This window comes from Chiloscyllium plagiosum, chromosome 32, assembly GCF_004010195.1.
Source record: "Chiloscyllium plagiosum isolate BGI_BamShark_2017 chromosome 32, ASM401019v2, whole genome shotgun sequence".
NCBI lineage: Eukaryota > Metazoa > Chordata > Chondrichthyes > Orectolobiformes > Hemiscylliidae > Chiloscyllium > Chiloscyllium plagiosum.
Genome location: NC_057741.1, coordinates 43,346,369 through 43,360,877, shown reverse-complemented (window position 1 = coordinate 43,360,877; position 14,509 = coordinate 43,346,369). Strand labels below are relative to the sequence as shown.

Genomic DNA, 14,509 nt, shown 5'->3' with positions numbered 1-14,509 from the left:
TCTGTGGAAAGAGATGGCAGAGAGAGTGTGGAAAGTTCGATTAGAGTAAGATGTTCCAGTCAGAGCTCGTCTGCTTGCTAGCTCCTTTTCTTTATTTTCTTCTTGTTGCAGATTTTCTTGCCCCTACCCAACTTTTAACATCTTAAAGTACTTAAGTGGAGGGAACAGATAGCTGAGTCCCAGACCAGCCCAGTATGGGAGATGGGTCATGGGCCATAGTGGGAGCAGAATGATCATGGAGCGGGGAGCAGAGCGAGTGTGGGCCGGAGCCTGGAGTGTGAGTTGAGTGAGTGTGGGCCGGAGCCTGGAGTGGGGAGCAGAGCAAGTGTGGGCCAGAGTCTGGAGTGGGGAGCAGAGCGGGTGTGGGCCGGAGCTTGGAGTGGGGAGCAGAGAGAGTCTGGGCTAGAGCCCAGAGCGGGGAGCAGAGCGAGTGTGGGCTGGAGCCTGGAGCAGAGTGAGTGTGGGCCGGATCCTGGAGCCCGGAGCGGAGAGCAGAGCGAGTGTGGGCCGGAGCCTGGAGTGGTGAGCAAAGCGAGTCTGGGCTGGTGCCCGGAGTGAGGTGCAGAGTGACTGTGGGCAGAAGCCCGGAGCGGGGAGCAGAGCGAGTGTGGGCTGGAGTCTGGAGCAGGGAGCAGAGCGAGTGTGGGCAGGAGCCTGGAGCCCGGAGTGGGGAGCGGAGTGAGTGTGGGCTGGAGCCTGGAGTGGGGAGCAGAGCGAGTGTGGGCCGGAGCCTGGAGTGGGGAGCAGAGCAAGTGTGGGCCGGAGCCTGGAGCCCAGAGCGGGGAGCAGAGTGAGAGTGGGCCGGAGCCCGGAGTGGGAGTCGAGCGAGTGTGGGCTGGAGCCCGGAGTGGGGAGCAGAGCGAGTGTGAGCTGGAGCCTGGAGTGGGGAGCAGAGCGAGTGTGGGCCGGAGCCTGGAGTGGGGAGCAGAGCGAGTGTGGGCCGGAGCCTGGAGTGGGGAGCAGAGCGAGCGTGGGCCAGAGCCTGCAGCCCGGAGCAGGGAGCAGAGTGAGAGTGGGCCGGAGCCTGAAGCACAGAGTGGGGAGCAGAGTGAGTGTGTGGTGGAGCCCAGAGTGGGGAGCTGAGCGAGTGTGGGCCGAGGCCTGGAGCCCAGAGTGGGGAGCAGAGTGAGAGTGGGCCAGAGCCCGGAGTGGGGAGCAGTGCGAGTGTGGGCTGGAGCCCGGAGTGGGGAGCAGATCGAGTGTGGGCTGGAGCCCGGAGTGGGGAGCTAAGCGAGTGTGGGCCGGAAACTGGAGCCCAGAGTGGGGAGCAGAGTGAGAGTGGGCCGGAGCCTGAAGCACGGAGTGGGGAGCAGAGTGAGTGTGTGGTGGAGCCCAGAGCGGGGAGCAGAGCGAGTGTGGGCCGGAGTCTGGAGCCCAGAGCGGGGAGCAGAGTGAGAGTGGGCCGGAGCCCGGAGTGGGGAGCAGAGCGAGTGTGGGCTAGAGCCCAGAGTGGGGAGCAGAGCGAGTGTGGGCTGGAGCCCGGAATGGGGAGCAGAGTGGATTGTGTCCAGCTGGGTGACCAAGTCCTGGTGGTGAGTCCTCAATGGAGGACAGTGCGTGGCAACAGCGAGGCCTTGTTTTCTGAATCCCAGAGGGCATGGAATCAGTAAGAGAGGACTATAGCTTGAGAACATAAGACATTTCTTATTCTCATTCTGGACTATTCAAACTCTGTATTCACCTTGTCACTGTGTTACCTTTTGTTACTGTTTCAATGCTGTTAACAACACTTAAAGTATCTGTACCTAGCTCCCCTGTACCTAAGATGGCACTGAGTCCACGTGACAATAAAGATTATTATGTTCTATTTAACAAAAATTATGTTTTAATGAATAAATTTTGAATTGACAATTATAGTAAATAACTTTAAAATTCTAAAATGTACTTAGTATATCTGTTTTTGTAAAAATAAGCTAATGCGACATAATCTGTTTCTTATGTTCTTATAACTCAATCGAATATAACAATGTTACAGATAAAAAAATTAATAAAACTCATCGAAAGCTTTGCTATTAATTTCCTGCATAACCCCCATATGCAGCTCCAATACTGCAGATCCTCCAGGGCCAACTGCCTCTGTCCAAACCTCACTCCTATCATCACAAAAACCTATCCTCCCTACTCATAATCTCCAATTCAGTAAGTCTGACCCTCCCTGTTGTGCTGCTCTGCAGGGTTCCCATGTTACAGTGAAGTTAAAGTAGTTAGAGACCTGGGCAGAAGTTTAGCCCACTGAGCCTGCTCTCTCATTCAATATTATCATGGTTTTTCATCTCACTTAGTGCTCTGCTCATGCCTTGTCCCCATAGAAATAGAAGAAGACAGCATATAACAGTCACTAAAAACTCAACATTGCAAATACTCTAGGGGAGTTTAGAAAGTACAGGGATCGTGTCAGAAAAGAAGTAAGGAACTCAAAGAATATGCTTGATAAAGTATTAGCAAGCAAGACAAAGGAAAACCCACAGATCTTTTATCAGTATATAAAGAACAAAAGGATAATTAAAGAAAATGTGGGACCTATCAGTGATAAAGAAGGGGACCTGTATGAAGATGCAGATGATATGGGAAGAATTTTAAACTTTTTTTTTTACTCTGTGGTCACAAAGGATAAGCATGATGTGGATATAGTAATCCAAGAGGAGCAGTGTGAAATATTGGATAAAATAATCATAACGAGGGAGCAAGTAATGGAGGAGCTGCAATTCTTTAAAATGGATAAGTCACTAGGGCTAAATGAATTGTTCCCTAGGATGTTGAAGGAGGACAGGAAGGCTTTGAGGATTATTTTCCAATATTTTTTGAGACATGGGTGAATTACCAGAGGACTGGAGAAATGCAAATGTGTTTACAAAGAGCACAAAGGAAATGCTAAACAATTAGAGGGCAGTTAGTCTTACTTTAATGGTGGACAAATTGTTAGAATCAATCCTAAGAGATTGGATAAACTCATGGATTAGTCTGGAACAGTCAGCATAGCTTTGTTAAGGGTAGTTTATAAAATGACAAATTTGACTGAATTCTTTGAGAAAGTGACAAGGAGGATCGATGAGGTAGTGCAGTGGATGTTGATGACATGGATTTGACAAGGCCCCACATGGCAGTCTGGTCAAAAAAGTAAAAATTGATGAGATACAGGGTAATGTGTTGAATTGGATCCAAAGTTGGCTCAGTAACAGGAAACAAAGGGCAATGGTCAATGGCGTCCTTGCGAATGGAAAACTACTTGAAGAAATGTTCCACAGGGCTTGGTGTTGGGACCCCCTACTGTTTGTTTTGTATTTTGGATTTGAACATGACAGGCATAATTGGGAAATTTGCAAAAGAGACAAAATTGGCTGTGTAGTGAATACTGTAGAGGATAGTTGTAAGCTCCAAAATGATATACATGGGTTGGTGGAATGGGCAGGAAAGTGACAGATAGAGTTCAAGGCTGAAAGTGTGAGGTAATGCATTTAGGGAGGTCAAACAGTAAAAGGAAATACACAATAAACAGGAATATACTGAGAGGGGGAGACAAAGTGAGAGATCTTGGCATAGAAATGCACAGATCCCTGAAGGTAGCAGGACAGGGTCAATACAGATAGAAAGACGCATATGGGATGCACTCTATTGTCAGAGGTACAGAATACTAAATTAAGGTTATAATGATGAAACTGTATAAGATGCTGGTGACGCTACAACTGGAGTTTGGGTCACTATATTACAAGAAGGATGTAATTGTTCTGGAGAGAGTGCAGAGAAGATTTACTAAAATGTTGTCAGGGCTGGAGAATCGTAGCTATAAGGAGAGTTTGGAAAGGTTGGGGTTGTTTTCCTTGGAAGAGAGAAGGCTTAGGGGTGACATGATTGAGATATACAACATTGTGAGGGAAAGAGATAGACTAGACAGGAGGAACCTATTTCCCTTGACAGAGAATTCAAAAATCAAGGGTCTTAGATTCAAGCTCAGTGGCAGAGGGATTAGAGGGGATGTGAGGGAAAACTTTGTTCCGCAGAGGATGGTGGGTGTCTGGAATTCACTGCCTGAGTTGGTGGTGGAGGAGGCAGAGACACTAAACTCTTTTAAAAATTTCCTGTATCTGCACGTTAAGTGCGGGAACTTGCAGGATTGTGGCTGTGTTCAGGAAATGGGATTAGAAAAAGCATCTGGGTGTCTTTGGGTCAGCATGGACAACATGGGCTGAATGGTCCCTTTCTGTGATGTATTATTTTAATGGTTCTTCTATGGTTCTATACCCTTATACACCTTTAGCCATATGAACTGTATCTAACACCTTCTTGAAAACATTCAATGTTTCGGCCTCAAGCACTTCCTGTCACAGAGAATTCCACAGGCCCACCCCTTTCTCGGTGAAATATGACACCACTTTTGTGATATGTGAGTTACAGTCTCAGATGATTGTGACCAAAGGAAATGTGTAATATAAATTGCCAGAAATGGGACAGGATGTATAACCAGTGGAATAGCTGTTAAACACACAGTTGTTGTTTACTGATGTTTAATTTCTGCTCCATTCAGTCCTAAATGGTCTACCCATATCCATGAACTGTGATCCCTGGTTCTGGACAGCCATTTCTGCCCTGGGGAAAAGTCTCTGGCTATCTACTCTATCTATGCCTCTCATTGCCTTGCACACCTCTATCAAGTCATCTCTCTTCCTTTTTCTCTCCAGTGTGAAATGCTCTAGCTCACTCAACCTCTCTTCATAAGACAAACCAGGCTCCTCTGCACCCTCTCTAAAACATCTACATCCTCCCTATAATGAGGCGACCAGAATTGGACACAATATTCCAAGTGTGGTCTAACCATGGCTCTGTAAAGTTGCAGCAAAACCTCACAGCTCTTACACTCAATCCTCGTTAATGAAAGCCAAAACACCATATGCCTTCTTAAACACCCTATCAACTTGGGTGGCAACTTTGGGGGAAATCTATGTACTTGGATCCCAAGATCCCACTGTTCCTCCACACTGTCAAGAATCCTGTCTTTAAACCTGTATTCAGCATTCAAATTCAACCTTCCAACATGAATCACTTCGCATTTATCCAAGTTGAACTCCATCTGCCACTTCTCAGCCCAGTTCTGTATCCTGCCAATGTCATGTTGCAGCCTGCAACAGCCCTCGACCCTATCTACAACACCACTGACCTTTGTGTCATCGGCAAACTCACTAACCTACCCTTCCACTTCTTCATCCAAGTCATTTATAAAAACTACAAAGAGCAGAGGTCCAAGAACAGATCTTTGTGGGACACCACTGGTCACCGACCTCCTGTCGGAATACTTTCCATCCACTACCACTCGCTGTCTCCTTTCAGCCAGCCAATTCTGTATCCAGGCAACCAAATTTCTCTGTATCCCATACCTCCTAAATTTCTGAATGAGTGAGGAACCTTATCAAATGCCTTAATGAAATCCATATACACACATCCTTCGTCAACTTGTCTTGTCACATCCTCAAAGAACTCAATAAGGTTTGTGAGGCATGACCTGCCCATCACAAAGCCATGCTGACTACCTTTAATCAAACTATGTTTTTGCAAATAGTCATAAATTCTATCTCTCAAAATCCTTTTCAGTATCTTGTTTACCACAGACATAAGACTGACTGGTCTGTAATTCCCAGGGATTACCCTATTCCCATTCTTGAATAGAGGAACAACATTCGCCTCCCTCCAATCATCCAGTACTATTCCCATGGAGAGTGAAGATGCAAAGATCATCGCCAGAAGCGCAGCAATTTCATTCCTCGTTTCCCGTAGTAACCATGGACATATCTGGTCTGGTCCCCAGAGTTTCCAGCACATCCACTTTCTTACTATCAATCTGTTCAAGCCTTTTAACCTGGTCCACAGTGTTCTCACTATCAACAAGATCCCTCTTTCGAGTGAATACTGAAGCAAAAATCTAATTTAGGGCCTCCCCTACTTCTTCAGACTGCAGGCACAAGTTCCCTCCACTAGCCCTGATCGGCCCTACCCTCTCTCTGATCATTCTTTTATTCGTTATGTACGTGTAGAATGCCTTTGGGTTTTCTCTAATCCTTCCCACCAAGGCTTTTTCATGCCCCCTCCTAGCTTTCTTCAGTCCATTTTTGAGTTATTTCCTAGCTACCTTGAAATCCTCTAAGGCTGTGCCAGATCCTTGCTTCCTCAACATTCAGTAAGCTTCCTTCTTCCTCTTGACAAGGAGCTCCTCTGCTCTGGGCATCCAAGGCTCCTTCACTTTACCATTTCTTTGCCTGTCTCAGTGGAACAAAGGTATCCAACACTTACAACAAGTGTTCCTTAAAACAGTCTTCACATTTCTGTTGTGCATTTCCCGTAGAACAATTGCTCCCAATTTGTACTCCACAGCTCCTGTCTAATAGCAGTATAATTTCCCCTGCCCAATACCTTCCCATACTATCTGTTCCTATCCCTCTCCATGGCTGTGGTAAAGGTGAGGCAGCTGTGGTCACTGTCACTGAAATGCTCTCCCACCAAGAGATCTGACACCTGGCCTGACTTGTTGCCTGGCACCAAATCCAAAATGGCCTCCCCGCTAGTCAGCGTATTGTCATATTGAGTTGAGAGTGTGGTGCTGGAAAAGCACAAAGTTCAGCCAGCATCTGAGGAGCAGGAGACCACACTCTTGACCTGTCCATCTTCCTTCCCACCTATTTGCTCCATCGTCCTTTTCGACCTATCACCTTTTCCCCTCCACCTTCATCTATATATCACATTCCCAGCTACCTTCCCCCCAGACACACCCCCCTTCATTTATCTCTGAGCCCCTGGCCACAAGCCTCCTTCCTGATGAAGGGCTTATGCCCGAAACATCGATTCTCCTGCTCCTCAGATGCTGCCTGACCCGCTATGCTTTTCCAGCAACAGACTCTCGGCTCTAATCTCCAGCACCTGCAGTCCTCACTTTCTCCTATCCACATATTGAGTCAGAAATCCTTCCTGGACACACCTGACAAAATCAGCTCCATCCAGACCATCTGCATTAAGGAGATTTCAATCAATACTGGGGAAGTTGAAGTCACCCATAACAACAACTCAGTTACAACTGCACCTTTCCAAGATCTGCTGCTCAATATGTCCTTCCATCTCTCTGCTGCTATTGGGGGTCTATAGAAAACACCTAATAAAGTGACTGCTCGTTTCCTATTACTGTCTTCTACCTATACTGACTCAGTAGACAAACCCTTCTCAACAACCTCCTTAGCAGCTGTGATACAGTCTATAACTAACAATGTCCAGTACCTCGCTTATCACAGACATAAGACTGACTGGTCTGTAATTCCCAGAGATTTCCCTATTCCCTTTCTTGAACAGAGGAACAACATTTGTCTCTCTCCAATCAGCCAGTACTACTCCCATGGAGAGTGAGGATGCAAAGATCATCACCAGACGCGCAGCAATCTCATTCCTCACTTCCCGTAGTAATCTTGGACATAGATAATGCCCCAGGGCTGGACCATATATCTTGATGTTTCCCAGAATTTCCAGTACATCCACTTTCTTAACATCAATCTGTTCAAGCCCATTAACCTGGTCCATGGTGTCCTCACTATCAACAACGTCCCCCTCTGTCCTTCCATCTCTCTGCTGCTATTGGGGGTCTATAGAAAACACCCAATACAGTGACTGCTCGTTTCCTATTACTGTCTTCTACCTATACTGACTCAGTAGACAAACCCTCCTTAACAACCTCCTTTTCTGCAGCTGTGATATACTCTATAACTAACAATGCTACTCCCCCTTCTCTTTAACGCCCACCCACCCCCAGTTCTTTTTAAAAGATCTTAACCCTGGATTTTCCAGCAATCATTCCTGCCCCTGTGAAATCCATGTCTCTGTTATGGCAACAATATTGCAATTCCAAGTACTGATCCATGCTCTAAGTTTATCATGCTTGTTCCTGACCTTCCTTACATTGACACAGTCACACTTTAACCCATCCCTTTGCCCTATCAACTGTGTATCCTTCCTGACAGACTCTCTGCATTCCATTTCTGCCCGTTCAACAACTATCCTCTCCTCTGATCTGGAGCTCTGGTTCCTTCCTCAGAAAAAGGGACCAAAACTGCACATAATATTCCAGGTGTGGCCTCATCAAGGCTCTGTATAATTGCAGCAAGTCATTCTTGTTGCTGTATTCAAACTGTCTTGGTATGAAGGTTAACATACCATTTGCCTTCTTCACTGCTCACTGCTCCTGCGTGTTTACTTTTAGTGACTGGTATACAAAGACACCCAGGTCTCGTTGCACCTCTCCCTTTCCCAATCGATTGCCATTCAGATAATAATCTGGCTTCTTGTTTTTGCTCCCAAAATGGATAACCTCATATTTATCCATATTATATTGTAGCTGGCATGAATTTTCCTATTCACCAAACTTTTCCAAATCACACTGAAACATCTCTGCATCCTTCTCACATCTCACTCTCCCACCCAGCTTTGTGTCGTCTACAAAATTGGAGATGTTACATTTAGTTCCCTCATCCAAATCATTAATATATATCCTGAATCGCTGGGATTCAAACACTGATCTATGCAGTACCCCACTAGTCATTGGCTGTGACTCAGAAAAAAGATCCTAATCTGTTTCCTGTCTGCCAACCAGTCTCTATTCACATCAGTACATTTCCCCCAATACCATGCGCTTAATTTTACACATTAATCTTTTATGGGTGACTGTATTGAAAGCCTTATGGAAGTCCATGTAAACCACATCCACTGGCTGTCCTTTACCATTTCTACTTGTTACATCCTTGAAGAATTCCAGTAGATTGGTCATGCATGATTTCACTTTTGTAAATCTATGCTGACTCTCTCCAATCCTCCCACTGTCTTCCAAGTGCTCAGCTATTGAATCTTTTATATGGACTCTGGTATTTTCCCCACTGCCGACATCAGGCTGACTGGTCTATAATTCTGGTTTTCTCTCTGCCTCCCTTCTTAAATAGCCGGGTTATATTGATTCTGCTCCAATCTGTAGCGACTATTCCAGAGTCTATTGAATCTGGGATGTAGATTATTGGGCCATGGGAGTTTAAACACGTTCAACCCAATTGATTTTGCCAACACTATTTCCCTGCTAATACTGATTTCTTTCTGTTGGTAATTCTCACTGTGCTTCCCAACATTTTTGGAACATTATTTGTGAAGTATGTATTTAGTTGTTCAGCCATTTCTTTGTTCCCTATTATAATTTCCCATGTATCTGACTGCAACTTCTTGTTAACATTTCTGAAATTGCCTCCTCACGTCAGTCTGATAGAATTTCCTTCTCCCTATTCACTGTGTAGAAAGTGTCAGCCACGTACACATTCTGGGAACAATTTTCCGCAGACTAATTTCTGCCGACTTGATTAAAGTAAAACTGTTAATTGTGGATTTAATTGACTTCCCCCTTCTTCCACTCCAGCTCCAGTCGCACTCCTCTCTCCCTCACTATCCAGTAATAAAAGTGCCCCTGAATTTGTTTGACTCCGGGTGTGCAGTGCCTACCGATGAATTCTCCAACAGTAAACACAACGTAGAGAGTCATCGCGATCCACAATTTCTGTTTCACTGCCTTTTGACGAGTCAGTTCGAAAGTCTTGCTGCAGCGATTGCATTTCTGCTCACTTGCCCTTGTATCCTGTGGGGGTTCCTCCGGGACCCCTGCTCCCTGCCCGGGGTTAGGATCGGCCCCGGCTCCGTTACAAACTGCCTCCTCGTCCCGAAGCACCAGCCGCAGTTTGTTCGCACCGCTCAGAGTTGGCAGCTCGTTTTCATCTTCCTCTCCCATGGCCTCGGGGAGAGCCAAGCCTGCGGTGTCCACGGAGGAGGCATGTCCTCGCCTCAGGAAGGAACTGAAGGTGCCCCACGGAGATCGGGCCATGGTGCTGCCGGGGTCCGGGGTCCGGGGTCCGGGCGCACTCAGCGGCGAAGCGGCATCTTCACACGGGGCTCCGCCTGCTCCTGCAACACAGTCCAGTCACACAGTAACCGGCTCAGTGACCAGCACCACCCCCTGGAGCCGGCATCACTGATCCACCCAACACCCCCCCCCCAGTCACTGCAGGGATCCACTAACCCCGACCCTGGGATCGCTGCAGGGATCCACACAAACCCCAATCATGAGATCACTTCAGGATCCAGGCAACTCACGGTCCTGGGATCACGGCGGGGATCCATCAAAACCTGATCCTGGGATCGCTACAAGGATTCATACAACTCCCAATTTCGGGATCAATCTCGGGTGCTCCCTGCGCCCCTGAGCTACCTGTAAGGATCCCCTGCAAACCGGCACTCTTCACCTCTGGACCAGGGAGGGACAAGCCACTCCTCCGGCCGATTCCACAGGATCACAGACCAGATCCTCACACACCAGACAACCGGAATAACCAAATAGCCAATCACAACCCAGCGAATCCCTGATTGGATCTTCAATAGCCAATCATCACCCGGTCACGAATGATTGGTTACAGCAGCAGCAAATCATGGCTCAGAATCCAGGTTTTGACAGTTCCAGGAGACTTGGGTGTTCCCTAAATTCAACATGTTTATCAGAAGTTCTGCACTTAGTCGGTCCCCTTCATCCCACTCAGGATGACATCTTGCGATGACATATTTTACTTTAACCAACCTAGATACAGATCAACTTATCATTTCCTTAATGAGGGGAGAAACAAGTCCAGAATGAACTACTGACATTGCTTCCACTTTCTCTAGGAATAGCATCGTTAAGAATAGAATTAACTTGACTAGTTCTGAACATTTCGGGAATGAATTTTTTGAGGACATTATGAGCAAGGCGGAACCAGTTGCTTCTGGATTTCCAGAAAGCATTCAACAAGGTGCCACACAAAAAGCTGCTGCATAGGATAACATTGCACGGCGTTGTGGGTAATGTATTAGCATAGATAGAGGATTGCTCAACTAACCGAAGGCAGAGTGGAGATAAATGGGTGTTTTCCTGGTTAGCGACCTGTGGCTAGTGGTGTGCCTCAGGGATCCGCACTGGAATGGCAATTATTTACTGTTTACAATAATGATTGAGAGTTACATAGAACATTACAGCGCAGTACAGGCCCTTCGGCCCTCGATGTTGCGCCGCCCTGTCATACTAATCTGAAGCCCATCCCACCTACACTATTCCATGTACGTCCATATGCTTGTCCAATGACGACTTAAATGCACTTAAACTTGGCGAATCTACTACAGTTGCAGGCAAAGCATTCCATACCCTTACTATTCTCTGAGTAAAGAAACTTCCTCTGACATCTCTCTTATATCTATATCCCCTCACTTTAAAGTTGTGTCCCCTCGTGTTTACCGTCTCCATACTTGGAAAAAGGCTCTCCCTGTCCACCCTATCTAACCCTCTGATTATCTTGTATGTCTCTATTAAGTCACCTCTCAACCTTCTTCTCTCTAACGAGAACAGCCTCAAGGCCCTTAGCCTTTCCTCGTAAGACATTTCTTCCTTACCAGGCAACATCCTAGTAAATCTCCTCTACACCCTTTCCAAAGCTTCCACATCCTTCTTATAATGCGGTGACCAGAACTGTACACAATACTCCAAGTGTGGCTGTACCAGAGCTTTGTACAGCTGCAGCATAACCTCCTGGTTCCGGAACTCGATCCCTCTATTAATAAAGGCCAAAACACTGTATGCCTTCTTATCAACCCTGTCAATCTGACATCTTTCAGGGATCTGTGTACATGGACACTGAGATCTCTCTGCTCATCTGCACTCCCAAGAGTCTTACCATTAGCCCAGTACTTTGCATTCCGATTACTCCATCAAGAGTATATCAACTCACACTTGTCCACACTAAACTCCATTTGCCACCTCTCAGCCCAGCTCTGCATCCTATGAGAGTTGGGGACTAAGTATAGTGTGTCAAAATTCAAGATGACACTAAGAGGAGTGGTAGAGCAAAGTGTGCAGGGGCACTGAAAGTCTGCAGAGGGATATAGATAGGTTAAGTGAATGGGCAAGGGTCTGGCAGATGGAGTACAATGAAGGCAAATGTGAGGTCATCCATTTTGGTAGGAATAACAGCAAACTGGACTATTATTTAAATGGTGAAAAATTGCAGTGTGCTGCTGAGCAGAGGGACCTGAATGTCCTTGTGCATGATTCACAAAAATATGGTTTACAGGTGGAGCTGGTCATTAAGAAGGCAAATGGAATATTGTCTCTGATTGCCAGAAGAATAGATTGTAACAACAGGGAGGTTATGTTGCAGCTGTACAGGGTGCTGGTAAGGCCACACCTGGACTACTGCGTGCAGTTTTGGTCTCATTACCCGAGAAAGGATGTACTGACACTGGAAGGGGTACAGAGGAGGTTCACTCGGTTGATTTAGCAGGAGAGCTTGGGTAGACAGGGACTATACTCATTGGAATTTAGAAGAATGAGTGGGGATCTGATAGAAACATATAAAATTATGGAGGGAATAGATAGGATAGAAGCAGAGAGGTTGCTTCCACTGGCGAGTGAAACTAGAACTAGGGGGGAAAGCCTCAAAATAAGAGGGAGCAGATTTAGGACTGAGTTGAAGAGGAACTTCTTCACCTAAAGCGTTGGAAATCTGTAGAATTCCCTGCCCAGGGAAGCAGTTGAGGCTACCTGGTTAAATGTTTTTTAAAGCAAAGATAGATAGATTTTTGAACAGTAAAGGAATTAAGCGTTGTGGTGTGCAGATGGGTAAGTAGAGCTGAGTCCATGAAAAGATCAGCCATGATCTTATTGAATGGCAGAGCAGGCTTGATGGGCCAGATCACCTACTCATGCTCCTATATTTCACAGTCAGAAGTCATACGACACCACGTTATGTTCCAACAAGTTTATTTGAAATCACAAGCTTTCATTAGACTGCCCCTTTATAGAACATAGAACAGTACAGTGCAGTACAGACCCTTCGGCCCTTGATGTTGTGCCGACCTTTTATCCTACTCTAAAGATCAAACTAACCTACATATCCTTCATTTTATATCACCAATGTGCCTATCCAAGAGTCGCTTAAATGTCCCTAATGTATCTCACTCTACCACCACTCCTGGCAGTGCATTCCATGGACCTACCACTCTCCATGTAAAGAACCTACCTCTGACATATCCCTAAAACCTTCCTCCAATTATCTTAAAATTATGCCTCCTTGTGATACCTATTTCCACGTTGGGAAAAGGTCTCTGACTATTCACTATATCTATGCCTTTCATCATCTTGTATGCCTCTATCAAGTCAACTCTCATCCTTCTTTGCTCCAATGAGAAAAGCCCTATAAGACATGTCCTCCAGTCCAGGTAGTATCCAGGGAAATCTCCTCTGCACCGTCTCTATAGCTTCCACATCCTTCCTATAATGAGGCTACCGGAACTGAACGCAACTAACCAGGGCTCTATGGAGTTGCAGTATAACCTCATGGTTCTTAAATTCAGTCCCTCTGTTAATGAAAGCCAATACACCATGTGCTTTCTTGACAACCCTATCAACTTGAATGGCAACTTTGAGGGACCTATGGAGGTAGACCCCAAGATCTCTCTGATCCTCCACACTGCCAAGAATCCTGCCTTTAACCCTATGATCTGTATTCAAATTTGAACTTCCAAAATCAATCACTTCTCACTTTTTCAGGTTGAATTCCATCTGCCACTTCTCCCTACAGCTCTGTATCCTGTCAATATTCTATTGCAACCTACAACTCCACCAACCTTTGTGTCATTGGCAAACTTACTAACCCACCCTTCCCATTTCTCATCAAAGTCATTTATAAAAATCACAAAGAGCAGAGGTCCAAATTCCAGGCTGAATACTTTCTATCTACCACCATCCTCTGTCTCCTATGGGCCAGCCAATTCTGTAGCCAGACAGCCAAATTTCCCTGTATCTCATGCCTCCTTACTTTCTGAACGAGCCTACCATGCACTTGCTAAAATCCAAAAACAACACATCCACTGCTCTACCTTCATCAATGTGTTCTGTCACACCCTCAAAGAATTCAATACGATTTGTGAGGCATAACCTGCCCCTCACAAAGCCATGCTGATTATCTATAATCAAACTATGCTTTTCCAAATAAACATATATTCGGAATCTCCGAATCCTCTCCAATAATTTGACTACCACCATCTTTTTTGGGTGAAGTGAAGAAAAGGATACAGGCACTGAATTTATAGGCAGTGAGATCAAAAGATAATACAAATGGTGTGAGTGGAGAGATCACCTAAGTCTCTGTAGGTGATCAAAACTGTCATGTGGTGTTCTTATGAATTCAATTGAAAGGGTTTGATTACAATTTCACCAAAGAAATGTCACCAACTGATAAGATAAAGGAGCAGAATTAGGCCATTAGGGCAGGTAGCAGGTAAGGGGGCAGGTTGGATATTTGGAGGCTCACTGAAGATGTTACTGAGTATGGTGACGAAACGTCTGAAAACAAACCTTCCAGCTCAGCAGGCAAAACTACATCCAGGGTTGGGGATTGGTTGGGGGAAGCGGGAGGTTCAGGAGTGAGGG

General features: G+C 45.9%; 2 protein-coding genes across 5 annotated transcripts in view; both read right to left on the bottom strand.

Moving 5' to 3' along the window:
* slc30a4 (solute carrier family 30 member 4) overlaps positions 1-10,373 on the bottom strand; it is a 29,252-nt gene extending 18,879 nt beyond the window's left edge. The window contains exons 1-2 of one of the 4 annotated variants that reach the window (XM_043674562.1): positions 10,265-10,373; positions 9,505-9,960 (exon numbers count right to left, since the gene is read on the bottom strand). In XM_043674562.1, the coding sequence (XP_043530497.1) occupies positions 9,505-9,880 (376 nt within the window). In that variant the 5' untranslated portion in view covers positions 9,881-9,960; positions 10,265-10,373. The other 3 variants (XM_043674563.1, XM_043674564.1, XM_043674565.1) reach the window with 3 other exon arrangements.
* Positions 1-14,509, bottom strand: part of spata5l1 (spermatogenesis associated 5-like 1) — a 121,185-nt gene that overhangs the window by 41,958 nt on the left and 64,718 nt on the right. The window lies entirely within an intron of this gene.